Source organism: Corvus kubaryi, unplaced genomic scaffold (assembly GCF_017639235.1).
Source record: "Corvus kubaryi isolate FWS band 111438036 unplaced genomic scaffold, C.kubaryi_AGA036_p1.0 37341, whole genome shotgun sequence".
NCBI lineage: Eukaryota > Metazoa > Chordata > Aves > Passeriformes > Corvidae > Corvus > Corvus kubaryi.
Window position 1 is genome coordinate 9,619,747 of NW_024581112.1, and position 17,256 is coordinate 9,637,002.

A 17,256-nucleotide genomic window follows, 5' to 3' on the forward strand; every position below is an offset into this window, starting at 1 on the left:
AAATCTAATTCCTTAACAAAGAAGATTTTAATATAATTGATTATCTGCTCGATAGTCTGAGTCATGTAATAAAAATAAAAACTTTCAGTCAGATACAGACTGTTATCAGCTAGAGTAGCAAACAGACCAATCAATACCAGTTACAATATCCTGCTGTCTAAGCCAGCAGTGGGAAAGACATGATTGAATTGCTTAGATGTTATTTAGGGTCAATCATCTGACTCTGTCCTTTCAGTTTTTAATTTCTGTATTAGCCTCTGCAGGTCTAATGAAAAAGTGTTCTAGGCAGAGCTAAGGCCTCTTAGCTGGGAGACAGGGTAGTTTTTTTCTGTGGAGCTGGATTCTTCCTTCTAGTGCAGCCCCCTTTTTCTGAGCTGACACTGCTGATTCCTCAAGCCCAAGGGCTCTGTAGGTTCAGGCCTTCTCCTGCCTTGTTCCATGTCACCTGTCTGTGCACAGGCAGGGGATCTAGAAGAAAGGAAGTGCTAAGATAGCTGTGCTCTAATGACCCAGAGCTGCAATGTGACTGCAACTGTGAGCTGTCACTACTGTTTTAGACTGTCAGTATGTTGGTGTATGATTTGAAATTTGCCCCCAAAAGTATTACATCTTCTTGACAGAAGCAAGCCTGTGTCTGTGTGGATGCCAAACACCGCATCTGTGGCAGTGAGTTGCTTTCCTAGTTTTAAAATGCATGGAGTCTGCACTGGCTGCACCAGGAACAAAACTGATAATTATTTATTCTTCTTCTCAAAGCTATGTGTAGCCCTGGGAACAGCTGAGAGTCAAGAATCCAAGAATTAATTTTTACAGGCATGAATTCAGTGTTCATAGTAAGTTCTCCTGATGTTTCTTTTGCTTCTGAGTATGTACTGCTGAGGTCTGGCAGGCCCTGACACCCACCCTACCCCTGCTGCCCCGTTTACTTTGACCACGTGTGTGTGTGTGCGTGCTTTGTAGTGGCATGGATACATGATCTGCTTACAATTTTGAGGTGACCATCTTAGAGCTCTGTTTCTTGCAGACTCTCTTCTCCAAGCCACTCTTTTCAGGTGATGGCCAGTCCTTTGATGGGAAGAGGGATTTCCCCCTCAGGGCAATATGTCTTTGTGCAGAGATTTGAACAAAAATCAGAGCAGTAGTAGTGGAGGAGCCTTTTCCTTGCAAGTGGCTTCCTTTAGATGTGCTTGTTACTGCTACAAGGTTGCTGTCGTATGATGGCTGTTCAGTGTCATGTGGAGCTGGAGCTTGTAGGCTCACTTTGATTCTTGATGGCTAGGTGCTTATGTGTTGAAAATTGCTGTTATTAGTGGTGACTGACAGTCTCCATCAGGAGACTAAATATTGACAGAGCCCTCAAGACCTAACTCTGCTTTAAATCCAGTGTGATTGAGGCATGTTGGCAAGGTTACAGTTGGAAAAAAGCCGCTTTATCTGCCACTCCTTGTCTGCGGCTCCAGAGCAACTGAACTTGAATGTGTTATCAATGCAACTGTTGCTGCCTAAATACATACTGGATGTGAGTTCACTGGACCTGAGTTCAGTGATCCCAAATTAGAATAATTTGGTAGAATAGTTAATAAAAGATACTGCATTGTCTGTTACCAGGCCCACTGCCACCAGAGTGGCATGATACTGGAGAGTCTGCTGCTTTCATCCTCTGGAGAGAAGGTGCTGGTGCCCTCTGGGAGAGGACTGAGAGTATATTTGCATCTCATTTCCAGTTGCTGCAATGCCTTTTTTTTTAATTAGTTGATTACCAAAGCCCCTCTAGCCTATATAGTAGGGGTTTTTCTGCAGTTTCCTCTGCTACCTGACACTACGATATTTTAGTATCCCCTGATGACAAGATACCTTTTCAACTGTGATTTCTGGACATTTGCAGGAAGTTAACATTTTGTCAAAGATTCTATATGTCCTCCTGGAAAGTAGCATCAACTTCAGAAGCTTCAGGGTTCCCATCTACATTCCTGTCTTTCCCTTTTGTCAGTCTGTCTCTGGCTTTGACATGTTTCTTTCAGGATACCTCTTGCCTGGTTCCAAGCTGGAATAACTTGCCCTATTTTAGCAATAGGAGTGAAGCTTAACATGAGCCCAGAGACTGAACAAGAGCAGCGCTGTGCCACAAAGTATTTACAGCATGGGTTGCTGATCTTCCTTGACTTGCTGACCTACCATGGAGACCTCCTAGTTACTCTCCAGAATGGCTAGTGTGCCAGGGTATCCTGGAGCTAGGTTTTTGGGCCTTTTCCTGCAAAGTGTCACAGGACTAGCCGTTTTGGTAAGGGTTTAAGCCGCACCTAGAATATTTTCTTTTTAAGAAAACTCAAATTTTTTGGTTGAGGCCTTGGTACTGTTCAGCTCTGCAGACACATGAAGGCATTTAATCTGATCTGAAATCACAAAGACTAATTGCATCCCTAGGTAGGTGGGAAAGAAGAATGAAAGACTGGCTTAGAAATCATAAGGGCTCCCTTTGCACTCAGACAGAGCACATCCCAAAGTAGTAGGTGTGTGTTATTAAAGAAGTGGTTATTTTAAGCAACTGTGATGAACACAAGATTCTTATAACTGCTGTGAGTTACATAAATTGTCTATTCAGCCTTGAGGAGGTGGGGTTTTTCTGATTGCGCAGAGTTTTGGTAACAGCTGTCCATCTGCAGGTCTTGTTCTGCAAAATTAATGCTTCCACATCCTGTTTGCATTGCATCTTCCTGGTAATGTTCTCTCCAAGCTTTGAATAAATGCCATGCTTCAGGTGTTACAGATTTAGTATCTCGTACTGATGGCTCCTATTTTATTTTAAAAGTGACCACACAAAGTTTTAGAAGTGCTGGCCTAGATTCTTTTGGCATTTGCTTGTTTTGTGTTTAAAAAACACTAAATCAATACATTTCAAAATACCACGTCTTTGTTGTATCTCTGCTTACGTATCTCGGACGGATTAAAGGGAAAAGTTTTGTTTCCCACCACAGGGAAAGAGGTAGGCTTCTAACATAGCAGCTGATCGTGTGATACCAGCCTAGTATAGACAAATATACAGTGTAATTTTACACTGCTAGGTTGATCAAAGGTAGCCTGCAGGGTTCTCTCCAAGGCTTCTTTCTCACAGCTGCACTGGATTACAATGTGATTTACCTGGCCTGTGGGAGGGTTTTAGTACTGTTTAAAAATAAGAGTATATCCCCCTCATGAAAACAGTCTTTGTCAGCAATACAAATAGCTGATCATCAGAATTTTTAGGTTGTGGTGTTCTGCTGCAGTCAGAGGATGTCTGCATTCCTTGGTGATTCCCTTTCTTTTCATTTTTTGAGTATTTTTCTCCTCTCTCCTTTTTCCTTTGGACTGTTCTATTTAAGGTTCTGCTGTAGCTTCTGAGGTTTCTGAGACTAGATTAATTAATATATTCAGTCCATAAAGGCACTAGGTAAGAGCCTTTTTGAGAATATTATGGTTCTGGGTTACTTCAGTCTACATGGCTGTTTTCTTTGCTTCCCATGTGTTCTGTTTGGTTACAGCAGACAGCAAATCACTCTTTTACCTTGGACGGCAATGTTTTTGAATATATAAAATAAAAATACCAGAAAAGAAACATTAGAAAAAGAACCAAAAAAACCTTACAGCTTCAGTTGTTCGTCGCAAAACAGGAGCAGTGTTTCCAAAAGACAGGGCAAGTTTCGAGGTCACTCTGTCTGGGAAAGAAAATTACACTGTTACTGCACTAAACAACTATTTTCTCCTTCTTTAGTTTCTTAGCATTCTGGTCATGGTGACCTTGTGTGTTTGTAGAATCCTTGATTTGAATAGATTAAGAGCATTTGCTTACATGCCTGACTCAGGTTTTTGTCGACTGTAGATAGCCTTGTCCTTCACTTGAATTCGTCCCAGCCTCTGGTTGGAACATATTGATTATGTAGTGCTGTTGCAAATACTGCAAGTTATGAAGTAATATGAATGATATTTCATTTTAAAAAAATGCTAGGAAAATAACAAAGGTAGAATTTTTAAGAAAAGCAAGGTAGAATGTGGTAGAACAGGCTGCAAGGGCTTTTTCTAGAGCTCTGTAGAGGGCAGTTAGCAAGAATCAACACACAAAGCTGCTTGATGAAGTTGTGCAATAGAGAAAGTTATAACCATGTAGCAAAAGGTAGAACACTTAACTTTTCCACATAACCATGATGATGTTGTTATTGTGAGTATCCTGAAGTTGACTGTAAATGTCCCAGAAGGTCTCATGTTTTTCAGTCAGCATATTATGAGTAAATAGTCAATTCCCGGAAGTGCATGGCTTACTTTTCTTTTTTTCTTATCCCAGAGGACTTCTTATTCAGGCTCTGCTTGGTCAATACATTGATGGTAAAGCCTAGTAATAGCCAAACAGAAAAGGAGCTGCAGATCACAGTGTATCTTAAGTAGTCTTGATGGTAAATTGTTATATGAGAGAAATTGGAGTTACGGAGATTATTCTGGGAGGTATTGAAAAACATCTGAAAGACAATGCAGTCATCGGTCATAGCCAGCACGACTTTGTGAGAGGAAGGTCCTGCTTATCAAACCTGATTTCCTTTTATGACAAGGTGACCCATCCAATTGATATGGGAAAGCCAGTTGATGTAGTATTTCGGATTTCAGTAAAGTTTTCGACACTGTCTCTCACAGGATCCTTTTTGGAGAAAGTGCCAAGTTCACAGCTGGATAAACACATCATGTGATGGGTGAGCAACTGGCTCACAGGTCGGGCACAAAGGGTTACAGTGAATGGAGTGACATCAGACTGGTGACCTGTCACTGGTGGGGTTCTGCAGGACTCCATCCTTGGCCCTGTGCTCTTCAGCATCTTCATAAATGACTTGGATGCAGGGCTGGAAGGGACACTAAGCAAATCTGCAGATAATACTAAACTGGGAGGAGCTGTTGACTCTCCCAAAGGCAGAGACCCCAAAAAGAGACCTCAATAAATTCAAAGGCTGGGCAGTCACCAACCATATGAAGTTGAACAAGGGAAAGTGCTGGATTCTGCACCTGGGATGGGGCAACACTGGATTTATGGACAGACTGGGGAATGAGATGCTGTAAAGCAGTGCCATGGAAAAGGACCTGGGGGTCCTGGTCAGTGGAAAGCTGAACCTGAGTCAGCAGTGCCCTGGCAGCCAGGAGGGCCAACCCTGTCCTGGGGGGCATCAGGCACAGCATCGCCAGCCGGGCAAGGGAGGGGATTGTCCTGCTCTGCTCTGCACTGGGGTGGCCTCACCTCGAGTGCTGGGGGCAGCTTTGGGAGCCACAATACAAGATGGAGAAGGGCCTTGAGGGGAAGCCGTATGAGGAGCTGAGGTCACTTGGTCTGTTCAGCCTGGAGGAGACTGAGGGGAGAACTCACTGCAGTTATAACATCCTCATGAGGGGAAGAGGAAGGGCAGACACTGATCTCTTCTCTGTGGTGAGCAGTGACAGGGCCTGAGGGAACAGCCTGAAGTTGTGTCAGAGGAAGTTGAGGTTGGATATTAGAAAAAGGTTTTTCCCCCAGAGAGTGGTTGGGCACTGGAACAGGCTCCCCAGGGAAGCACCAAGCTTGACAGAGCTCAAGAGGCGTTTGGACAATGGTCTTGGACACATGGTGTGACTCCTGGAGTGTTCTGTGCTGGGTCAGGAGTTGGACTGACAATCCTTGTGGTTCCTTTCCAAGACAGCTTATTCTGTGATTCTGTATTTTTAGTTATTTTCTGCTTGAACTACATTAATGAAGGCTTCAAAGTGGCTGAAAACAAATACTGTGGCCTAAGCCTTCCCTTCTGTAACAAAAAGAGGTAGTCTGGTTTTGCATTTATGATGATGATGGGTATTGTTGTTGTTATTATTCTTCCTCCTCTCATCAGCTGCTGACAGCCATAGTGTAGTTGTGAGAAAAACTGCAGCAATAGTTTTCAGTATGTATCACTGGTCTCATTGCCTGGGGAATATTGTTAACTAAACAGAAGCATTTTAGAAGCTGGATATAAAATGATTAATTCAATTTCTGTGAACTTGCTGAATAATTTGGTGTGCTGCTTGCTGGTCTGTTTGATTCAGACTGACATTCTCTGTTCTGCTGCAGGGCCACCTGAGCCGCATTTTTATCAGCTTCTTTCACTTACAGTATGATAGACTGCATCTGATGTGTACATGGGACTTCCCTTGAACATTCCTAATAAGAAGTTTTTCCTTTCTCTGCTTTCATTGACTTCCCACATGAAGGGACTAGAACATGATCAGGGTGGAAGATGGATGAGCAGCAGTTCTTCATGTTCCCATGGCAGCTCTCAAGTTCCCGTAGGTGACATGGTATGGTCTGAGTTCTGCAGACCGTGGCTTATCATCAGAGTGCTACCCAAGAATTAAAGCAGCATTACATCAAGGAGAAAGAACAGTTGAGGAACTGATCGAGGATTTTAAAGATCTGAGCTAAAAGTTACACACTGAACTTGTGATTCTTGTGAAATATGTATTTCTTTTGTGCCCCTAGAAAATTACTGTCTCACTGTCTTGATTTCCTACTCCCAAAAATGGGGTCCTTTCTGCTATCTTCTGTTCTTTGGGTCTCTTCCTATAAGCTTTCCAGGCCAAGAACCATCTGTTAGTGTGTATAGGCACACTGGCTAATACAGCTAGTCCTGAACAGGGCAGGGGCTTTTAAAAAACAGTTGTGTACTAGTTTGAAAACAAACCAGTGGGAGGCACCAAGTCAGAATAACAATTTAATGGGGAAATTAAAGAAAAGAAAAAAAAAAAAGCTAAAAGAAAACACTGATTCAAACTGACAGAGTCAAGATACAACCTGAGTCCCTGTTAGGCAGGGTGGTGGTAGCAGTCTGGTAGAATAGTGGCTGCAGTCCTCCTGAAGTGGTGATCCTGTAGAAAAAAGGGTCTGCTCTTCCTCAGAGGGTCCAGTGGTGGCTGTGTAACTCTTGTCCTCTGGAAATCTAGTAGAAAGGTTGTCTCTGGTCTTCAGAATCTCAGATTATATCCAGGATGGAATGCTTGGTTCCTCCCTCTGGGTGGAGCATCTCACAATGGGGTGATGAGTCACGAGGCCAAGTGTTGATTAGGCTCATTAACAGGAGATAGTCTGGAGGGAGTTATCTCTGAGTCAGGCGGCAGGACAATGATGGGCCATTAACAGAAAGATAGTCTGGGGGGAGGAGGCAAGGAAACACTGCCCCACCTGGTTTCAACAGCTCCTGAGGATGGTGATAGAATACACTGCAACCCAGGACAAGTTGTAACACCAATAATGAGTGATTCCTTCTGTCAGAACAGGGCTGCTCACAACTGTGTGGGAAGATGGCAACACTGCTGCCTCCAAGGTTGCACTGGAGAGGCTTTAGGGCACAGAATGGAAGAGAAAGGTCTCTCCCATGCTAAGAATCAAATGAAAAGGATCTCCAGGGTTTGCAGCAGTCATGTGAGTTTTATCTGTCAATCCATCTCCATCTCCTGCTAAAGTGGATGGTCCAAAATTGGTTCAGCTTGGGAGGTCTCAAATTCAAAATAGAATTTCGAAGTGTTTTTTTCTACTTTTCAAAGTGTAAAGCTCCAATACCTGGACTGCTTTGCAGATGTAGAATCTAATCTCAAAAAAATTCAGAAGAAAATGTAATTTATAATTATTCTTGTTCTTACTTGGGAAAAATTGGCCAAAATATTTGCAGACTAAAAATAATGTCTTTCAACTTCATAGTGACTTTTACTGGAGGCTCTTCACATACTTTGCTAATGTGAATTAGTAAAATGTCAAAATATCTTTTGCAGCCTGGTATGTTTTTGTCCTTGTTTTACAGGTGAATTAATAAATGGATGATATTGTGGGTGCTTTGGAAGGCACTAGAAAAGCACCAGTAGGACCATCTCACCTGTAAAACTTACAGCATCTAATAATGAAATTTACAGTCACACTGTGTGTTCTGCTGTCTTGCAGGGTTAGTTGCTTTTTAGTTGTTAAATGCTTCCTGTTGCAGCTTGTCCGGTAACATAAATATTGCTTATGGCACCCAGATAATGGGACAAGATAGCTGGATATTTTATCTTTATTCCTATTTTGTATTTCAATTATCTTCAAGGCTTCACCATCCAGTCCAATTTGCACTTAACTCAGGCATGCGGCTGCCCAATTTCAGCACATTGGCAATAGCAGATAGGCACACAAACTTTCTGAGCAGGGCACTTATCATTAGAATCACTTAAACACCAACCAGAAGCACCAAGACCAGTGAAAATACCATCTCAGGCTGGCAAATGTGCCACGCTTGCTGCCCACAGCAGAGAACCTGCAGAGAGCTGGTGCAGAACCTTTGGGCTGCCAGGGAGGAGGAGTGGTAGGGAACTCGTGGGAGTGAAACAGAGAGAATCAAAGTGCCTGAGGGGATGGAGGGTGAGAAGGAGACAGTGTAACAACTTGTACAGGCTTGTGAGCTTCCAGAAAACTGCCAGCACTGGAGTATGGAAGATAATTTTAGGTCTGTTAACAAAACTTCCAAAGATACAGGGCTTCAGACTGGTAGTTCAGAGGTTGGCTGACTTTAAAATAAACAGAAGAGTAGATAGATTTTTTTTTTTTTTTTACTCAGACCAGAGTAGGCTTACATAATAAAATAAACTATGGTTTGAGTAATTGCTACTGTTGCAAAACTGTTTGGTTTTGGAAGGAGTTGCGCCTCAGATGGACTTTTTATAGGCCTTGCAATTGAAAATTTGACTGCTGTTGCCTGGATCAGATCAATTCATTTGCTGAACAAACCTTTACAGCCATGCTCTTTGCAGTACAGAATTACGTGCACACAGACTTGGCTCAGTTAAAGGTATGAGAACCTTGTCACAATGGACAGTAAGTGATCTATTCTGCCATCAGCCAGGAGAAGACAGCCTGGAAGTCTAGGTGAAGTGCACAGTGCTAAGGGGAGACAAGGTTAAGCTTAATATTATAAAGACTTTAAATGCAACTGTTCTTGAGTTTGTTTTGTGATAAAGACGAGGAGAGTTTAGTGTGTGTGTTTAACAGAGGTTGTTTTGGCTTGATTTTTTTTTTTTTTTTTTTTTTTTTTTTTGGTGATATGTGGGAAGTACAAAAGCACTTTCAGGTAACACTGACTCCCTTGAAGTCTGCATACAGCCTTTGATACTGACTCTGTATTTGTACATGACGTTGCTGCAGCTCACGTGGAACACAAAGAGAAAACATGTCACTGTCAACAAGTGACTTCTGTTCTGGATTGGTTTGTGAAATGTAAGCTGAAGGAAGCCTCTTGCATGCTCTTTAACACTGACCTGGTTTTGTATTTAGAAACTTTATGAAGTACTTTTCTACAGGCAGACCGCAGGTTTCAAGGCAAGGCTCTTCCCCAGTTCAAGTTTTTACAGTGGCAACAGCACCACCATCTTACGTAATTTTTCTCTGTAATATGGACAGAAGGGTTAGTACTGCATTTAGGGGTGATGAACTGGACCTTGAATTTCTGCAGAAGTAGAAAATTGTTGTGTTCTACAGCAGCTGATGTTGATTACCAAGTGGCCTATTGCATGAAACTGAGAGACATAAACCAGGGCACAGCTGAGGTAACTAATGGGGAAGCACACCTGTGGTTGGCTAGAGTTTGGAGGGAGTGTGAGCTGCAAAGAAAACATGTGAAGCAAGCTAAAGCAAGCTTCATGCACAAGGTCACCAGTGGCCACAGATTTCATTTTGACACTTCAGCATTTGTCTTTGGATGAAAACTTCTGTGAAGGATCTATTGGACTGATCAGCTGAGGTTGTTTTCACAGTAACAGTAGTGTCAAGGTGTTTGTAGCTTCAGTCAGGGTTACAGGAGGTGCTTGTCTAGTATCCTGTTCTGCTTGACAAAGACTGTACTGCTTTTATTGTATTACCTCTTGGTGATGGCTTGTAGGAATGAGTATTTTGTCCAGCTCCCTACTGCAACCGTCAGTGTTTCATATGACTGGTGCTAAAATGCCCTGAAAATAAGAGCCACCTGAAGAGCTATCATGATGATAAGAGAGAGGCACTTATCCTTCCTTAGCTTCCATAACTGCTGTGCTGTAGATGTTATTTTAGATGGTTTTTATGCACTACAGAGGAAGCTCAGGTGCCTTGCTCGGATGATGCAGTAGGCTTTCCAGTGCCTAAAGGTCAGCCAGACAAATTCCAAGGTACATGGTGGAATTTACATTATTTTGTTTGTTCACAGTTAGTGTGTATTCTGTTCTCTTGACAAGAACGTAGCTGGTCCTTAGAAGGAGAAAGGCATTTGCTTGTTTGCCTGAGGCTGGCTCTGCCTTCTGGGTTAGTTGGCACCCTCAAGGAGAGAGAGGGACCATCTCTTTCCTGAGGGCAGCAGAGCATGGAGAACTGCAGAAGGAAAAAGCTTCATGAGGGCAGGGTGGGGAAAGCAGAGGTGGTGAGACCAAGTCAACACAAAACCTTCAGAAAGAGTGATGAATGAGGAATGCCAAGAAGAGTGAGGAGCAGGCGCACAGCCAGGGCTCAGCTAGAATAGGAAAACTGTGTTACTGAGGGTGTAGAGGGATCTGTGTGGTCTGTTGCAGCCCAAGAGATCCTCTGAATGCTGCTGATCTGAAAGCAAAACTAAAAGAAAGAACCTGCCCTGTGAGCGCACTGTGACTAGAGAGGTTTGTGATCAAACTCTTATTTTTATTCTGCTTCATTCAAGAGGACCAGTAAATCTTCAAGGTTCCTTTGTTCTAGTTCATGTTTAAGAAGAACAAAGTTCTAGGCTGTAAAAGTTCCTTTGTGTCATTTTGATCCATTCAGTGGCCTTTCAGCCTTTCCAGATACCCAATTAAGTATTCAGGACAGTGCTTAAAAAAAAGGCTGGCCAGATTTCCTTGAAATTTGCAGTTTTGGCTAAATTTTCTTGAAATCTGCAGTTTTGGCTGGAAAACTGCAGTTTTGGCTGGAATCTGCAGTTTGGCTGGAATACATGTTACTATTCTGTATAACTTCTATCCAGCCTGTGACAAAACCCCAGCCTTTTGGAGGAAAAGCAGTTAATGAGCTTTGCTTATGAATATGTTTATGGTTTTTTCAGTTTGATTTTGACATATTACTGGCATTGGTGACTTTTTTGTTTCCTTTCACTTGTGTAGAAATAGAAAAATTTTAGAAATGTGCTAAGTACTTCATACAGACAGTGTTGCATTGGGCACGGTTACATGATAAAGAGAAACATGAAATATATGCTTCTGTATCTTGCACAGGATAAGGCTCTTCAAAGGGCTATCTGTGGATCAAAGCCCAGGGACAATCAAATAACCTGCTGAATAAGACCAAAGAGGATGAAGCCTTTTGGTACAGCAGCCCTGGTTTGTTTTGCCATAGACAGTGTCATCTTGTGTGAGGTGCCAGTTTTGTGTCATCCCCATTTACACATGCACATGAAGCTCCAGCATGCACACACCACTCTCCTCTCATGCATATGGTAGAGCTGTAGCTGCTCTTAACTCCTCCATCATCCCACTCTCAACCCCTTCCAAAAAATTCGGAAAATCATTGCACAAAATGCATACTCCAGCAACTAGACTCAGCTGAAAGCTTAGGAAAAAGGTTTAAGTGGGGCGTGGGAAAACCAACCCAAAGCCCACTATTTGTATCTTCTTGTTGCAGATGAGGCTCTATAAATAAAATGATTGGTAAGCTTCCTGTCATGGACCAGAAGAGTATATATTAATACTTGCTATGAGGAAGAAGTTCTATAGTGAACTCTCTTCTTCCCTGAAACATTCCCTAGATTTCCAGCCATACATACACAAGGACACTTACATATGAGCTGCACAGCTCTTCGTATCGCCATCCTTTACAGAGGCCTTGTTCCTTCATGCTTCCCCAGTGGTGTAGTAAGAAAGCAGTAGAATAGTAAAACTTTGGAATTTACAATTATTGTACTTCTTCTGGCAATGTAAACATAAGCAGAGACTGTTTAATCCTGTTTGTTAACTAATGGCAAGAAAGGCTTGTTTGGATTCCTATTAATCAGGTGCTAACAGTGTAAGTTGAAGGATCTAGTTTTGAGCATTTCTGACCCAGTGAAACCCCAGGCAGAACACAATGTGTCCCTTTTTGTGCAAGGGTTTCAGGAGGGTGCTAGAATGTGTAGCAACCCGCACTGAAATTCTGAGGAAGAACAGGAGATTGCACAGTGCAACAGCAGAAGCTTTTGCCCATGTTAATGATGGAGTGTGAGTCCACAGGAAGAAACAGGAGGTCTTTTGTTATGAAGTTGTGAAGTAGAAATGAGAGATTAGGACAAATGGTAAGTCGGGAGACCATAGTTGCTTTTAAAAAACAAAAGAGGAGAGAAGAGAAGGAAAAAAAAAAAAAGAAAAGTGGGTTTGATGAGGAAGATGAGTCGAGGAAAATCTTGCGGAATTTTGATAAGAAGCAGCCTTTCTGGGACCTGTTGGAGGACAGAACAGTTTGAGCAAAAGAGTTTTTGATGGAGAGGAAATAAACAGAATATAAAATGCCAAGGTTTAGCTTTTTAGGCTTGAGCTGTTTCTAAATTGTTTCCACAGGTTTCATAGCCGTGATAGTTTTTTCTAGTATTCCCAAACTTTCATTAAAATGCTTGAAAGCTCCAGTGCTGTTGTCGGCTTCCTGACAACTAGTTGTTACTGCAATCAACAGTTGCTTGAAGGAAAGCTTGATTAAAGTGTCACATAGCTGTAGTTAACTGGCATGTGACTTTTGTTTCTCCAGCAGACTTCCTTATCTCAAGCCTTTATTGAGGACCATGTAGAGGAGGCGTTTTTTCTCCTTGGGGCTTTTTTTTTTTTTAAGTGAGCTCTTGAACTTTCCTCTGAAGCAGAATTCGTTTGATGCTGAGTGTGCATTAGTCAAATGTCCTTGACGTTCATATCAAAAGATGTTGTATAACCTGTGATGTACACAGTAACAATGAGGAACTGAAACTTCTCATACCATGTTTTGGGTTATACACACTGCAAGCATTAAAGCAGTTTAATTGTCTTCCAGGTGGGTAACAGATCATAATAATGGTTAATTGTTATGACAGGAAAATATCTAGGACTTGCTGAGTTATAAGAAGTTCTTGCCCTTAAAGTCCAAATGTCCAGTGAGACATGACAAATGGGTGAAGCTGGAAAGTGGGCAAAGGGTGTTGTTGTCAGATAATGCTCTTGTGAGGTCTTTTGGGACTAGCTTAAAACATTCACTGCCATTCCCAGAAGAGACTGTGCATCACGGACTGGTTCTCATTTGTACCTGTGCAAGGTTTTCCGGGTCAGCCAAGAGCTACTGATGAAGTCACTTCAAACCCATTTGACACTGAAAGTTAAGAAATGCATGGACAATCCAGTTTGATGACTCCGTTTTGGGAACAGTAACCTCCAGCTGTGACACTGTAACAAACACCAGGGAGTGGTGCAGTGAAACTCCACTGGCCACCTCCAAAGTGATTACACCCTAATGTACCCAGTGCCCGTTCAGAAAGGGGCTGATGAGAGGTCTGTTGGCAAGGAAAGAATTCTTTTCTTTGTCTAGTAGCTGTAGTGTAAGCTTGTCATCCACCTGTCCCCTCACAGGCACTCATGGGAGAACATCCAAAGGGTTTTAGGGAGGGAAAACTGGGTTAATTTCACTGTGCATGAGATAGGCTTGAAGAGCCTCCAGGGTGTTGGGAAGAGAGGCCAAGTGCATGAGTGGCATAGGAAAGGGGTTAAAAGACAACAGTGGAAGATGATAGTGCAGAGAAGTACAACAGGACTGCATTGTGGCTTGAAAGAAAGAGTATGGTGGAGGGGAGAGCTGATGAAGGCACTTCTCTGCTGTATGAGAGAAATACCACAGTAAAGATGTAGGGGAGGAATGTTATCTGAGGACCTGAGTGTCTGCTGTAGTAAAAACACCTCTGAGAGGCTGAGGTGGTATTTGGCATTGTAGACCAGAAGAGTATTGAAATGTTAATTTCAAAGAACAAAGGAAGATGTAGAGTCTGGATTGATCCTCAGAGGGGATCAGATGTTGGCACCAGTCACAGAGTCAAAGGAGAAGACTGAGAGGTTGTTCAGCAGCTGGACTTCACAAATGTCAGGTTCTGAAGCAAGTAGCTCAGTGTTAAGGGAAGCAATCTGCAAGGCAACAGGTTTGTGTCTGCTAAGCACAGCACATCCTGTGCTTGAGAGCTGCAAAGATCTTAACATGAACTATCTGTGTTAGTACAAGTGCCAGGAAGGTGCATCTGCAATATTAAGGGTCCTGTATGCTACCCAACATGGCTTGATTAGCCCAATTTCGAGCAGGTGTTCATAGTCTTGGTTATGTTTTTGTAAGCAGTTGTCTGTGTGGGTATTACAAGTTGGAATTTCTCGATGGAATCATAGAACAGTTTGGGTTGGAAGGGATCTTCAGAATCAACTACAATCTTCAGAATCCAACCCCTCCTGCCACAGCCAGGGACAACTTCCACTACACCAGCTTACTGAGAGCCCTATCTAAGCTAGTCTTGAACACCTCCAAGGACTGGGCACCCACAGCTGCTCTGGGCAACCCATCCCAGTGTCTAACCCCTCTCAAAGTAAAGAATTTCTTCCTAGTATTTTTCTAAACCTGCTCTTGTTCAGTTTAAAGCCATTCACCGTTGTCCTATCACCACATGTTCTAGTAAGGTCACTCTCTAGCTGTCTTGTAGCTCTCTTTAGGTACCAGAAGGTTGCTCTAAGGTCTCCCTGGAGCCTTCTCTTGTCCAGGCTGAACAACCCCAACTCTCTCAGCCTGCCTTCATAGGAGAGGTGCTCCATTCATGGCCCTCCTCTGGACTTGCTCCAACAGGTCCGCACTCTTCTTATGTTGGGGGCCTCAGAGCTGGGTGCAACACTCTAGGTGGGGGCCTCACCAGAGTGGAGCAGGCGGGGAGAATCACCTCCCTTGTCCTGCTGGCCACGCTGCTTTTGGCACGTTGCTGAGTCATGTCAACCTTCTCATCCACCAACACCCCCAAGTCCTTCTCTTGAGGGCTGCTTTCAATCTGTGCTTTCTTTTATAGTGTACTACACATATTTTAATAGCATAATCTTACTTTGCTTTATGAGATTCTCTTGCATCCATGATGCAAACGAACAGTGTAGTTCACAAAGGTCTTCTGGTTTGCTTGTGTTCAATAGGCACTAGCCCGTCAGCTCCGACCTGGAACTCTGCGTGCTGTCTTTGGCAAGGACAAGATTCAGAATGCTGTTCACTGCACAGACCTGCCTGAGGATGGACTTTTAGAGGTAAGGCTTGCTAGACAAACATGTTCTCATATATCACAGGAAGCTGTCAAATGAAATGCTTTTCTTGACGCTGTTTTAAGCCAGTATTTTCTGTGTGGAGTAGCTGTGCTGTAGACCAGACTAGACACAAAAGGAGAGAGTTTATTAAGGGCATTTAACTCAGTTAATTCTCTGTAAAAAAATTCATCCATGCAGTTTTCTTGAATTAATATAGTATAATGAAGTATTTGATGTAATGAAACTCAAGAGTCTTCTCTTTTTCTGAATGTGTCCTTGGGACTGAATATCAGCACCTAACAGTGCTTCTGCAGGGACATTTTCTTAGCCCTTTCGTGGATGACCACTATGATTCCTGATCTAGATTGTCTCTACAATGAGCTTGTATGGAGCTTGGAATAATTACAGGCACTAGGGATTCAAATTCTCCAGATAGGGCCCAGGTATGTTTGTAGACAGTCATACTTATGTACATCAGTTGATATTTCCTGTGTTTTATATTAACTTACTAATTATTATCTGATTTTGGCTTTGTATGCTCTCATTAAAGTCCAATAAAATGAGAAAATGTTAAATTAAGGGAATTTGTAGAGACAGAAGTACTCACTATGAAAACCAGAACAAGCTCATTTACTTAATTCTGTGCCACAAAACTAAGGTCCATAGCAGGGGATTGAAGTGATGTGTAATGTTGGATGGATCTCTGTGTCAATGGAGATGGTTTTCCAGTGCATGCACAGCTTGCATTTTGCTGTCTATACATATTTGTGAGTGTTTTGCTGTCAGGCTATAGCAGAACCATGGAGCAGCAAGAGTTGTCCTACTTAGGTAATTATACATTGCCAAAATGGTGGTGTCATAGGGGAGTGAGGAAGAGCTAACTGCATCACCATCTCCCTCCACAAAATAACCTGTGGGTTAAAGTGCTTTTGCTAGGACATCACATCTGGTTTGTGGCGCGGACTAGTGAAATTCAACCCGGAGAATGGCAACCAGTGTAAACAAAGTTGCAGCTTTTTTGAGCGTTTTCAAGATGTCATTAAAAGTTGACAACTTTTAGTTTGTTCCCTCAGGGTTTAAACAAGCAAACACATTTTTCACCACATGCCTGAAGTTCCTCAGCCATGGCTTTCCAGTGGCAGCAGAGCAAAAGGCATAGGCTGTAAGGGAAAAGTTAAACAGGCAAACACTCAAAGAACAGTTTAGTACTCCATCAGAATTTTCTGTCTCTCTCTCTCGTGTCCACAGTCTGTCACATTACATTGATGCAAAGCGGATTTTGCCAGTTGTTTAAATTGAGTTCAGAGCTACTGTAAGTGAGGCAAGAACTGCTGGTCCAAAACAAAAACTGAGGCTGGCATTCTTTCTTGAGGTCCCCATTACATGTGTTTGTCCTTTTAATCCTGCAGCTCAATCATAAGTGAAGTTCTTGATCTAGTGTTACTCTGACTACACGCCTTGCAGTTCCTGTTGCAGTCTGATAATTTTAACAGTTGTTTATTGATTGTACTTTTTTGGGAGAGGGAGCTAAGATCTTTTTTTACCGTAGGCATAATTGTATGTGGAATATGGCTCTTCATCAGTCTGTAGTTTCTTCTGTAACAGCCCAGGTTAAGCCAGCAGTCGCAAAAGACATCGCTCAATGTTCTTTAGTGAGTAAATAAAGCAGTGGATCCTTTGAATTGAGCGCAGTGGGTCTGTACAAAGAAAGCCTTGGTTGTATCTGTTGGTTGGTGTGTGGAGTATTTACACTGTTAGTGCTAGAGCAGCTTACTAGGTGTTCTTGCCACAGTCCTGACTGCTGCTGTGGCCGTGTATCCTGTGTGCACACAGGGTGTGTGCAGGGCCTGCAGTGCCCAAGGCATCCTGGAGGAAACATGGAGGGACTGCAGCTGCTGACACTTTGTGGATAGGAAGCCGAATAGGTTTGTTTGTGTGTTAATTGGTTTTGTAGCTTTTGAACTTCCAGAACCAAATGGAAAT

The 17,256-nt window shown here is 42.7% G+C and overlaps 1 protein-coding gene across 1 annotated transcript in view; it reads left to right on the forward strand.

Moving 5' to 3' along the window:
* Nucleotides 1-17,256, forward strand: part of NME7 (NME/NM23 family member 7) — a 90,603-nt gene that overhangs the window by 59,631 nt on the left and 13,716 nt on the right. The window contains exon 11 of the mRNA XM_042031848.1: nt 15,169-15,276. Within this exon, the coding sequence (XP_041887782.1) occupies nt 15,169-15,276 (108 nt within the window). The remainder of the gene's footprint in view (nt 1-15,168; nt 15,277-17,256) is intronic.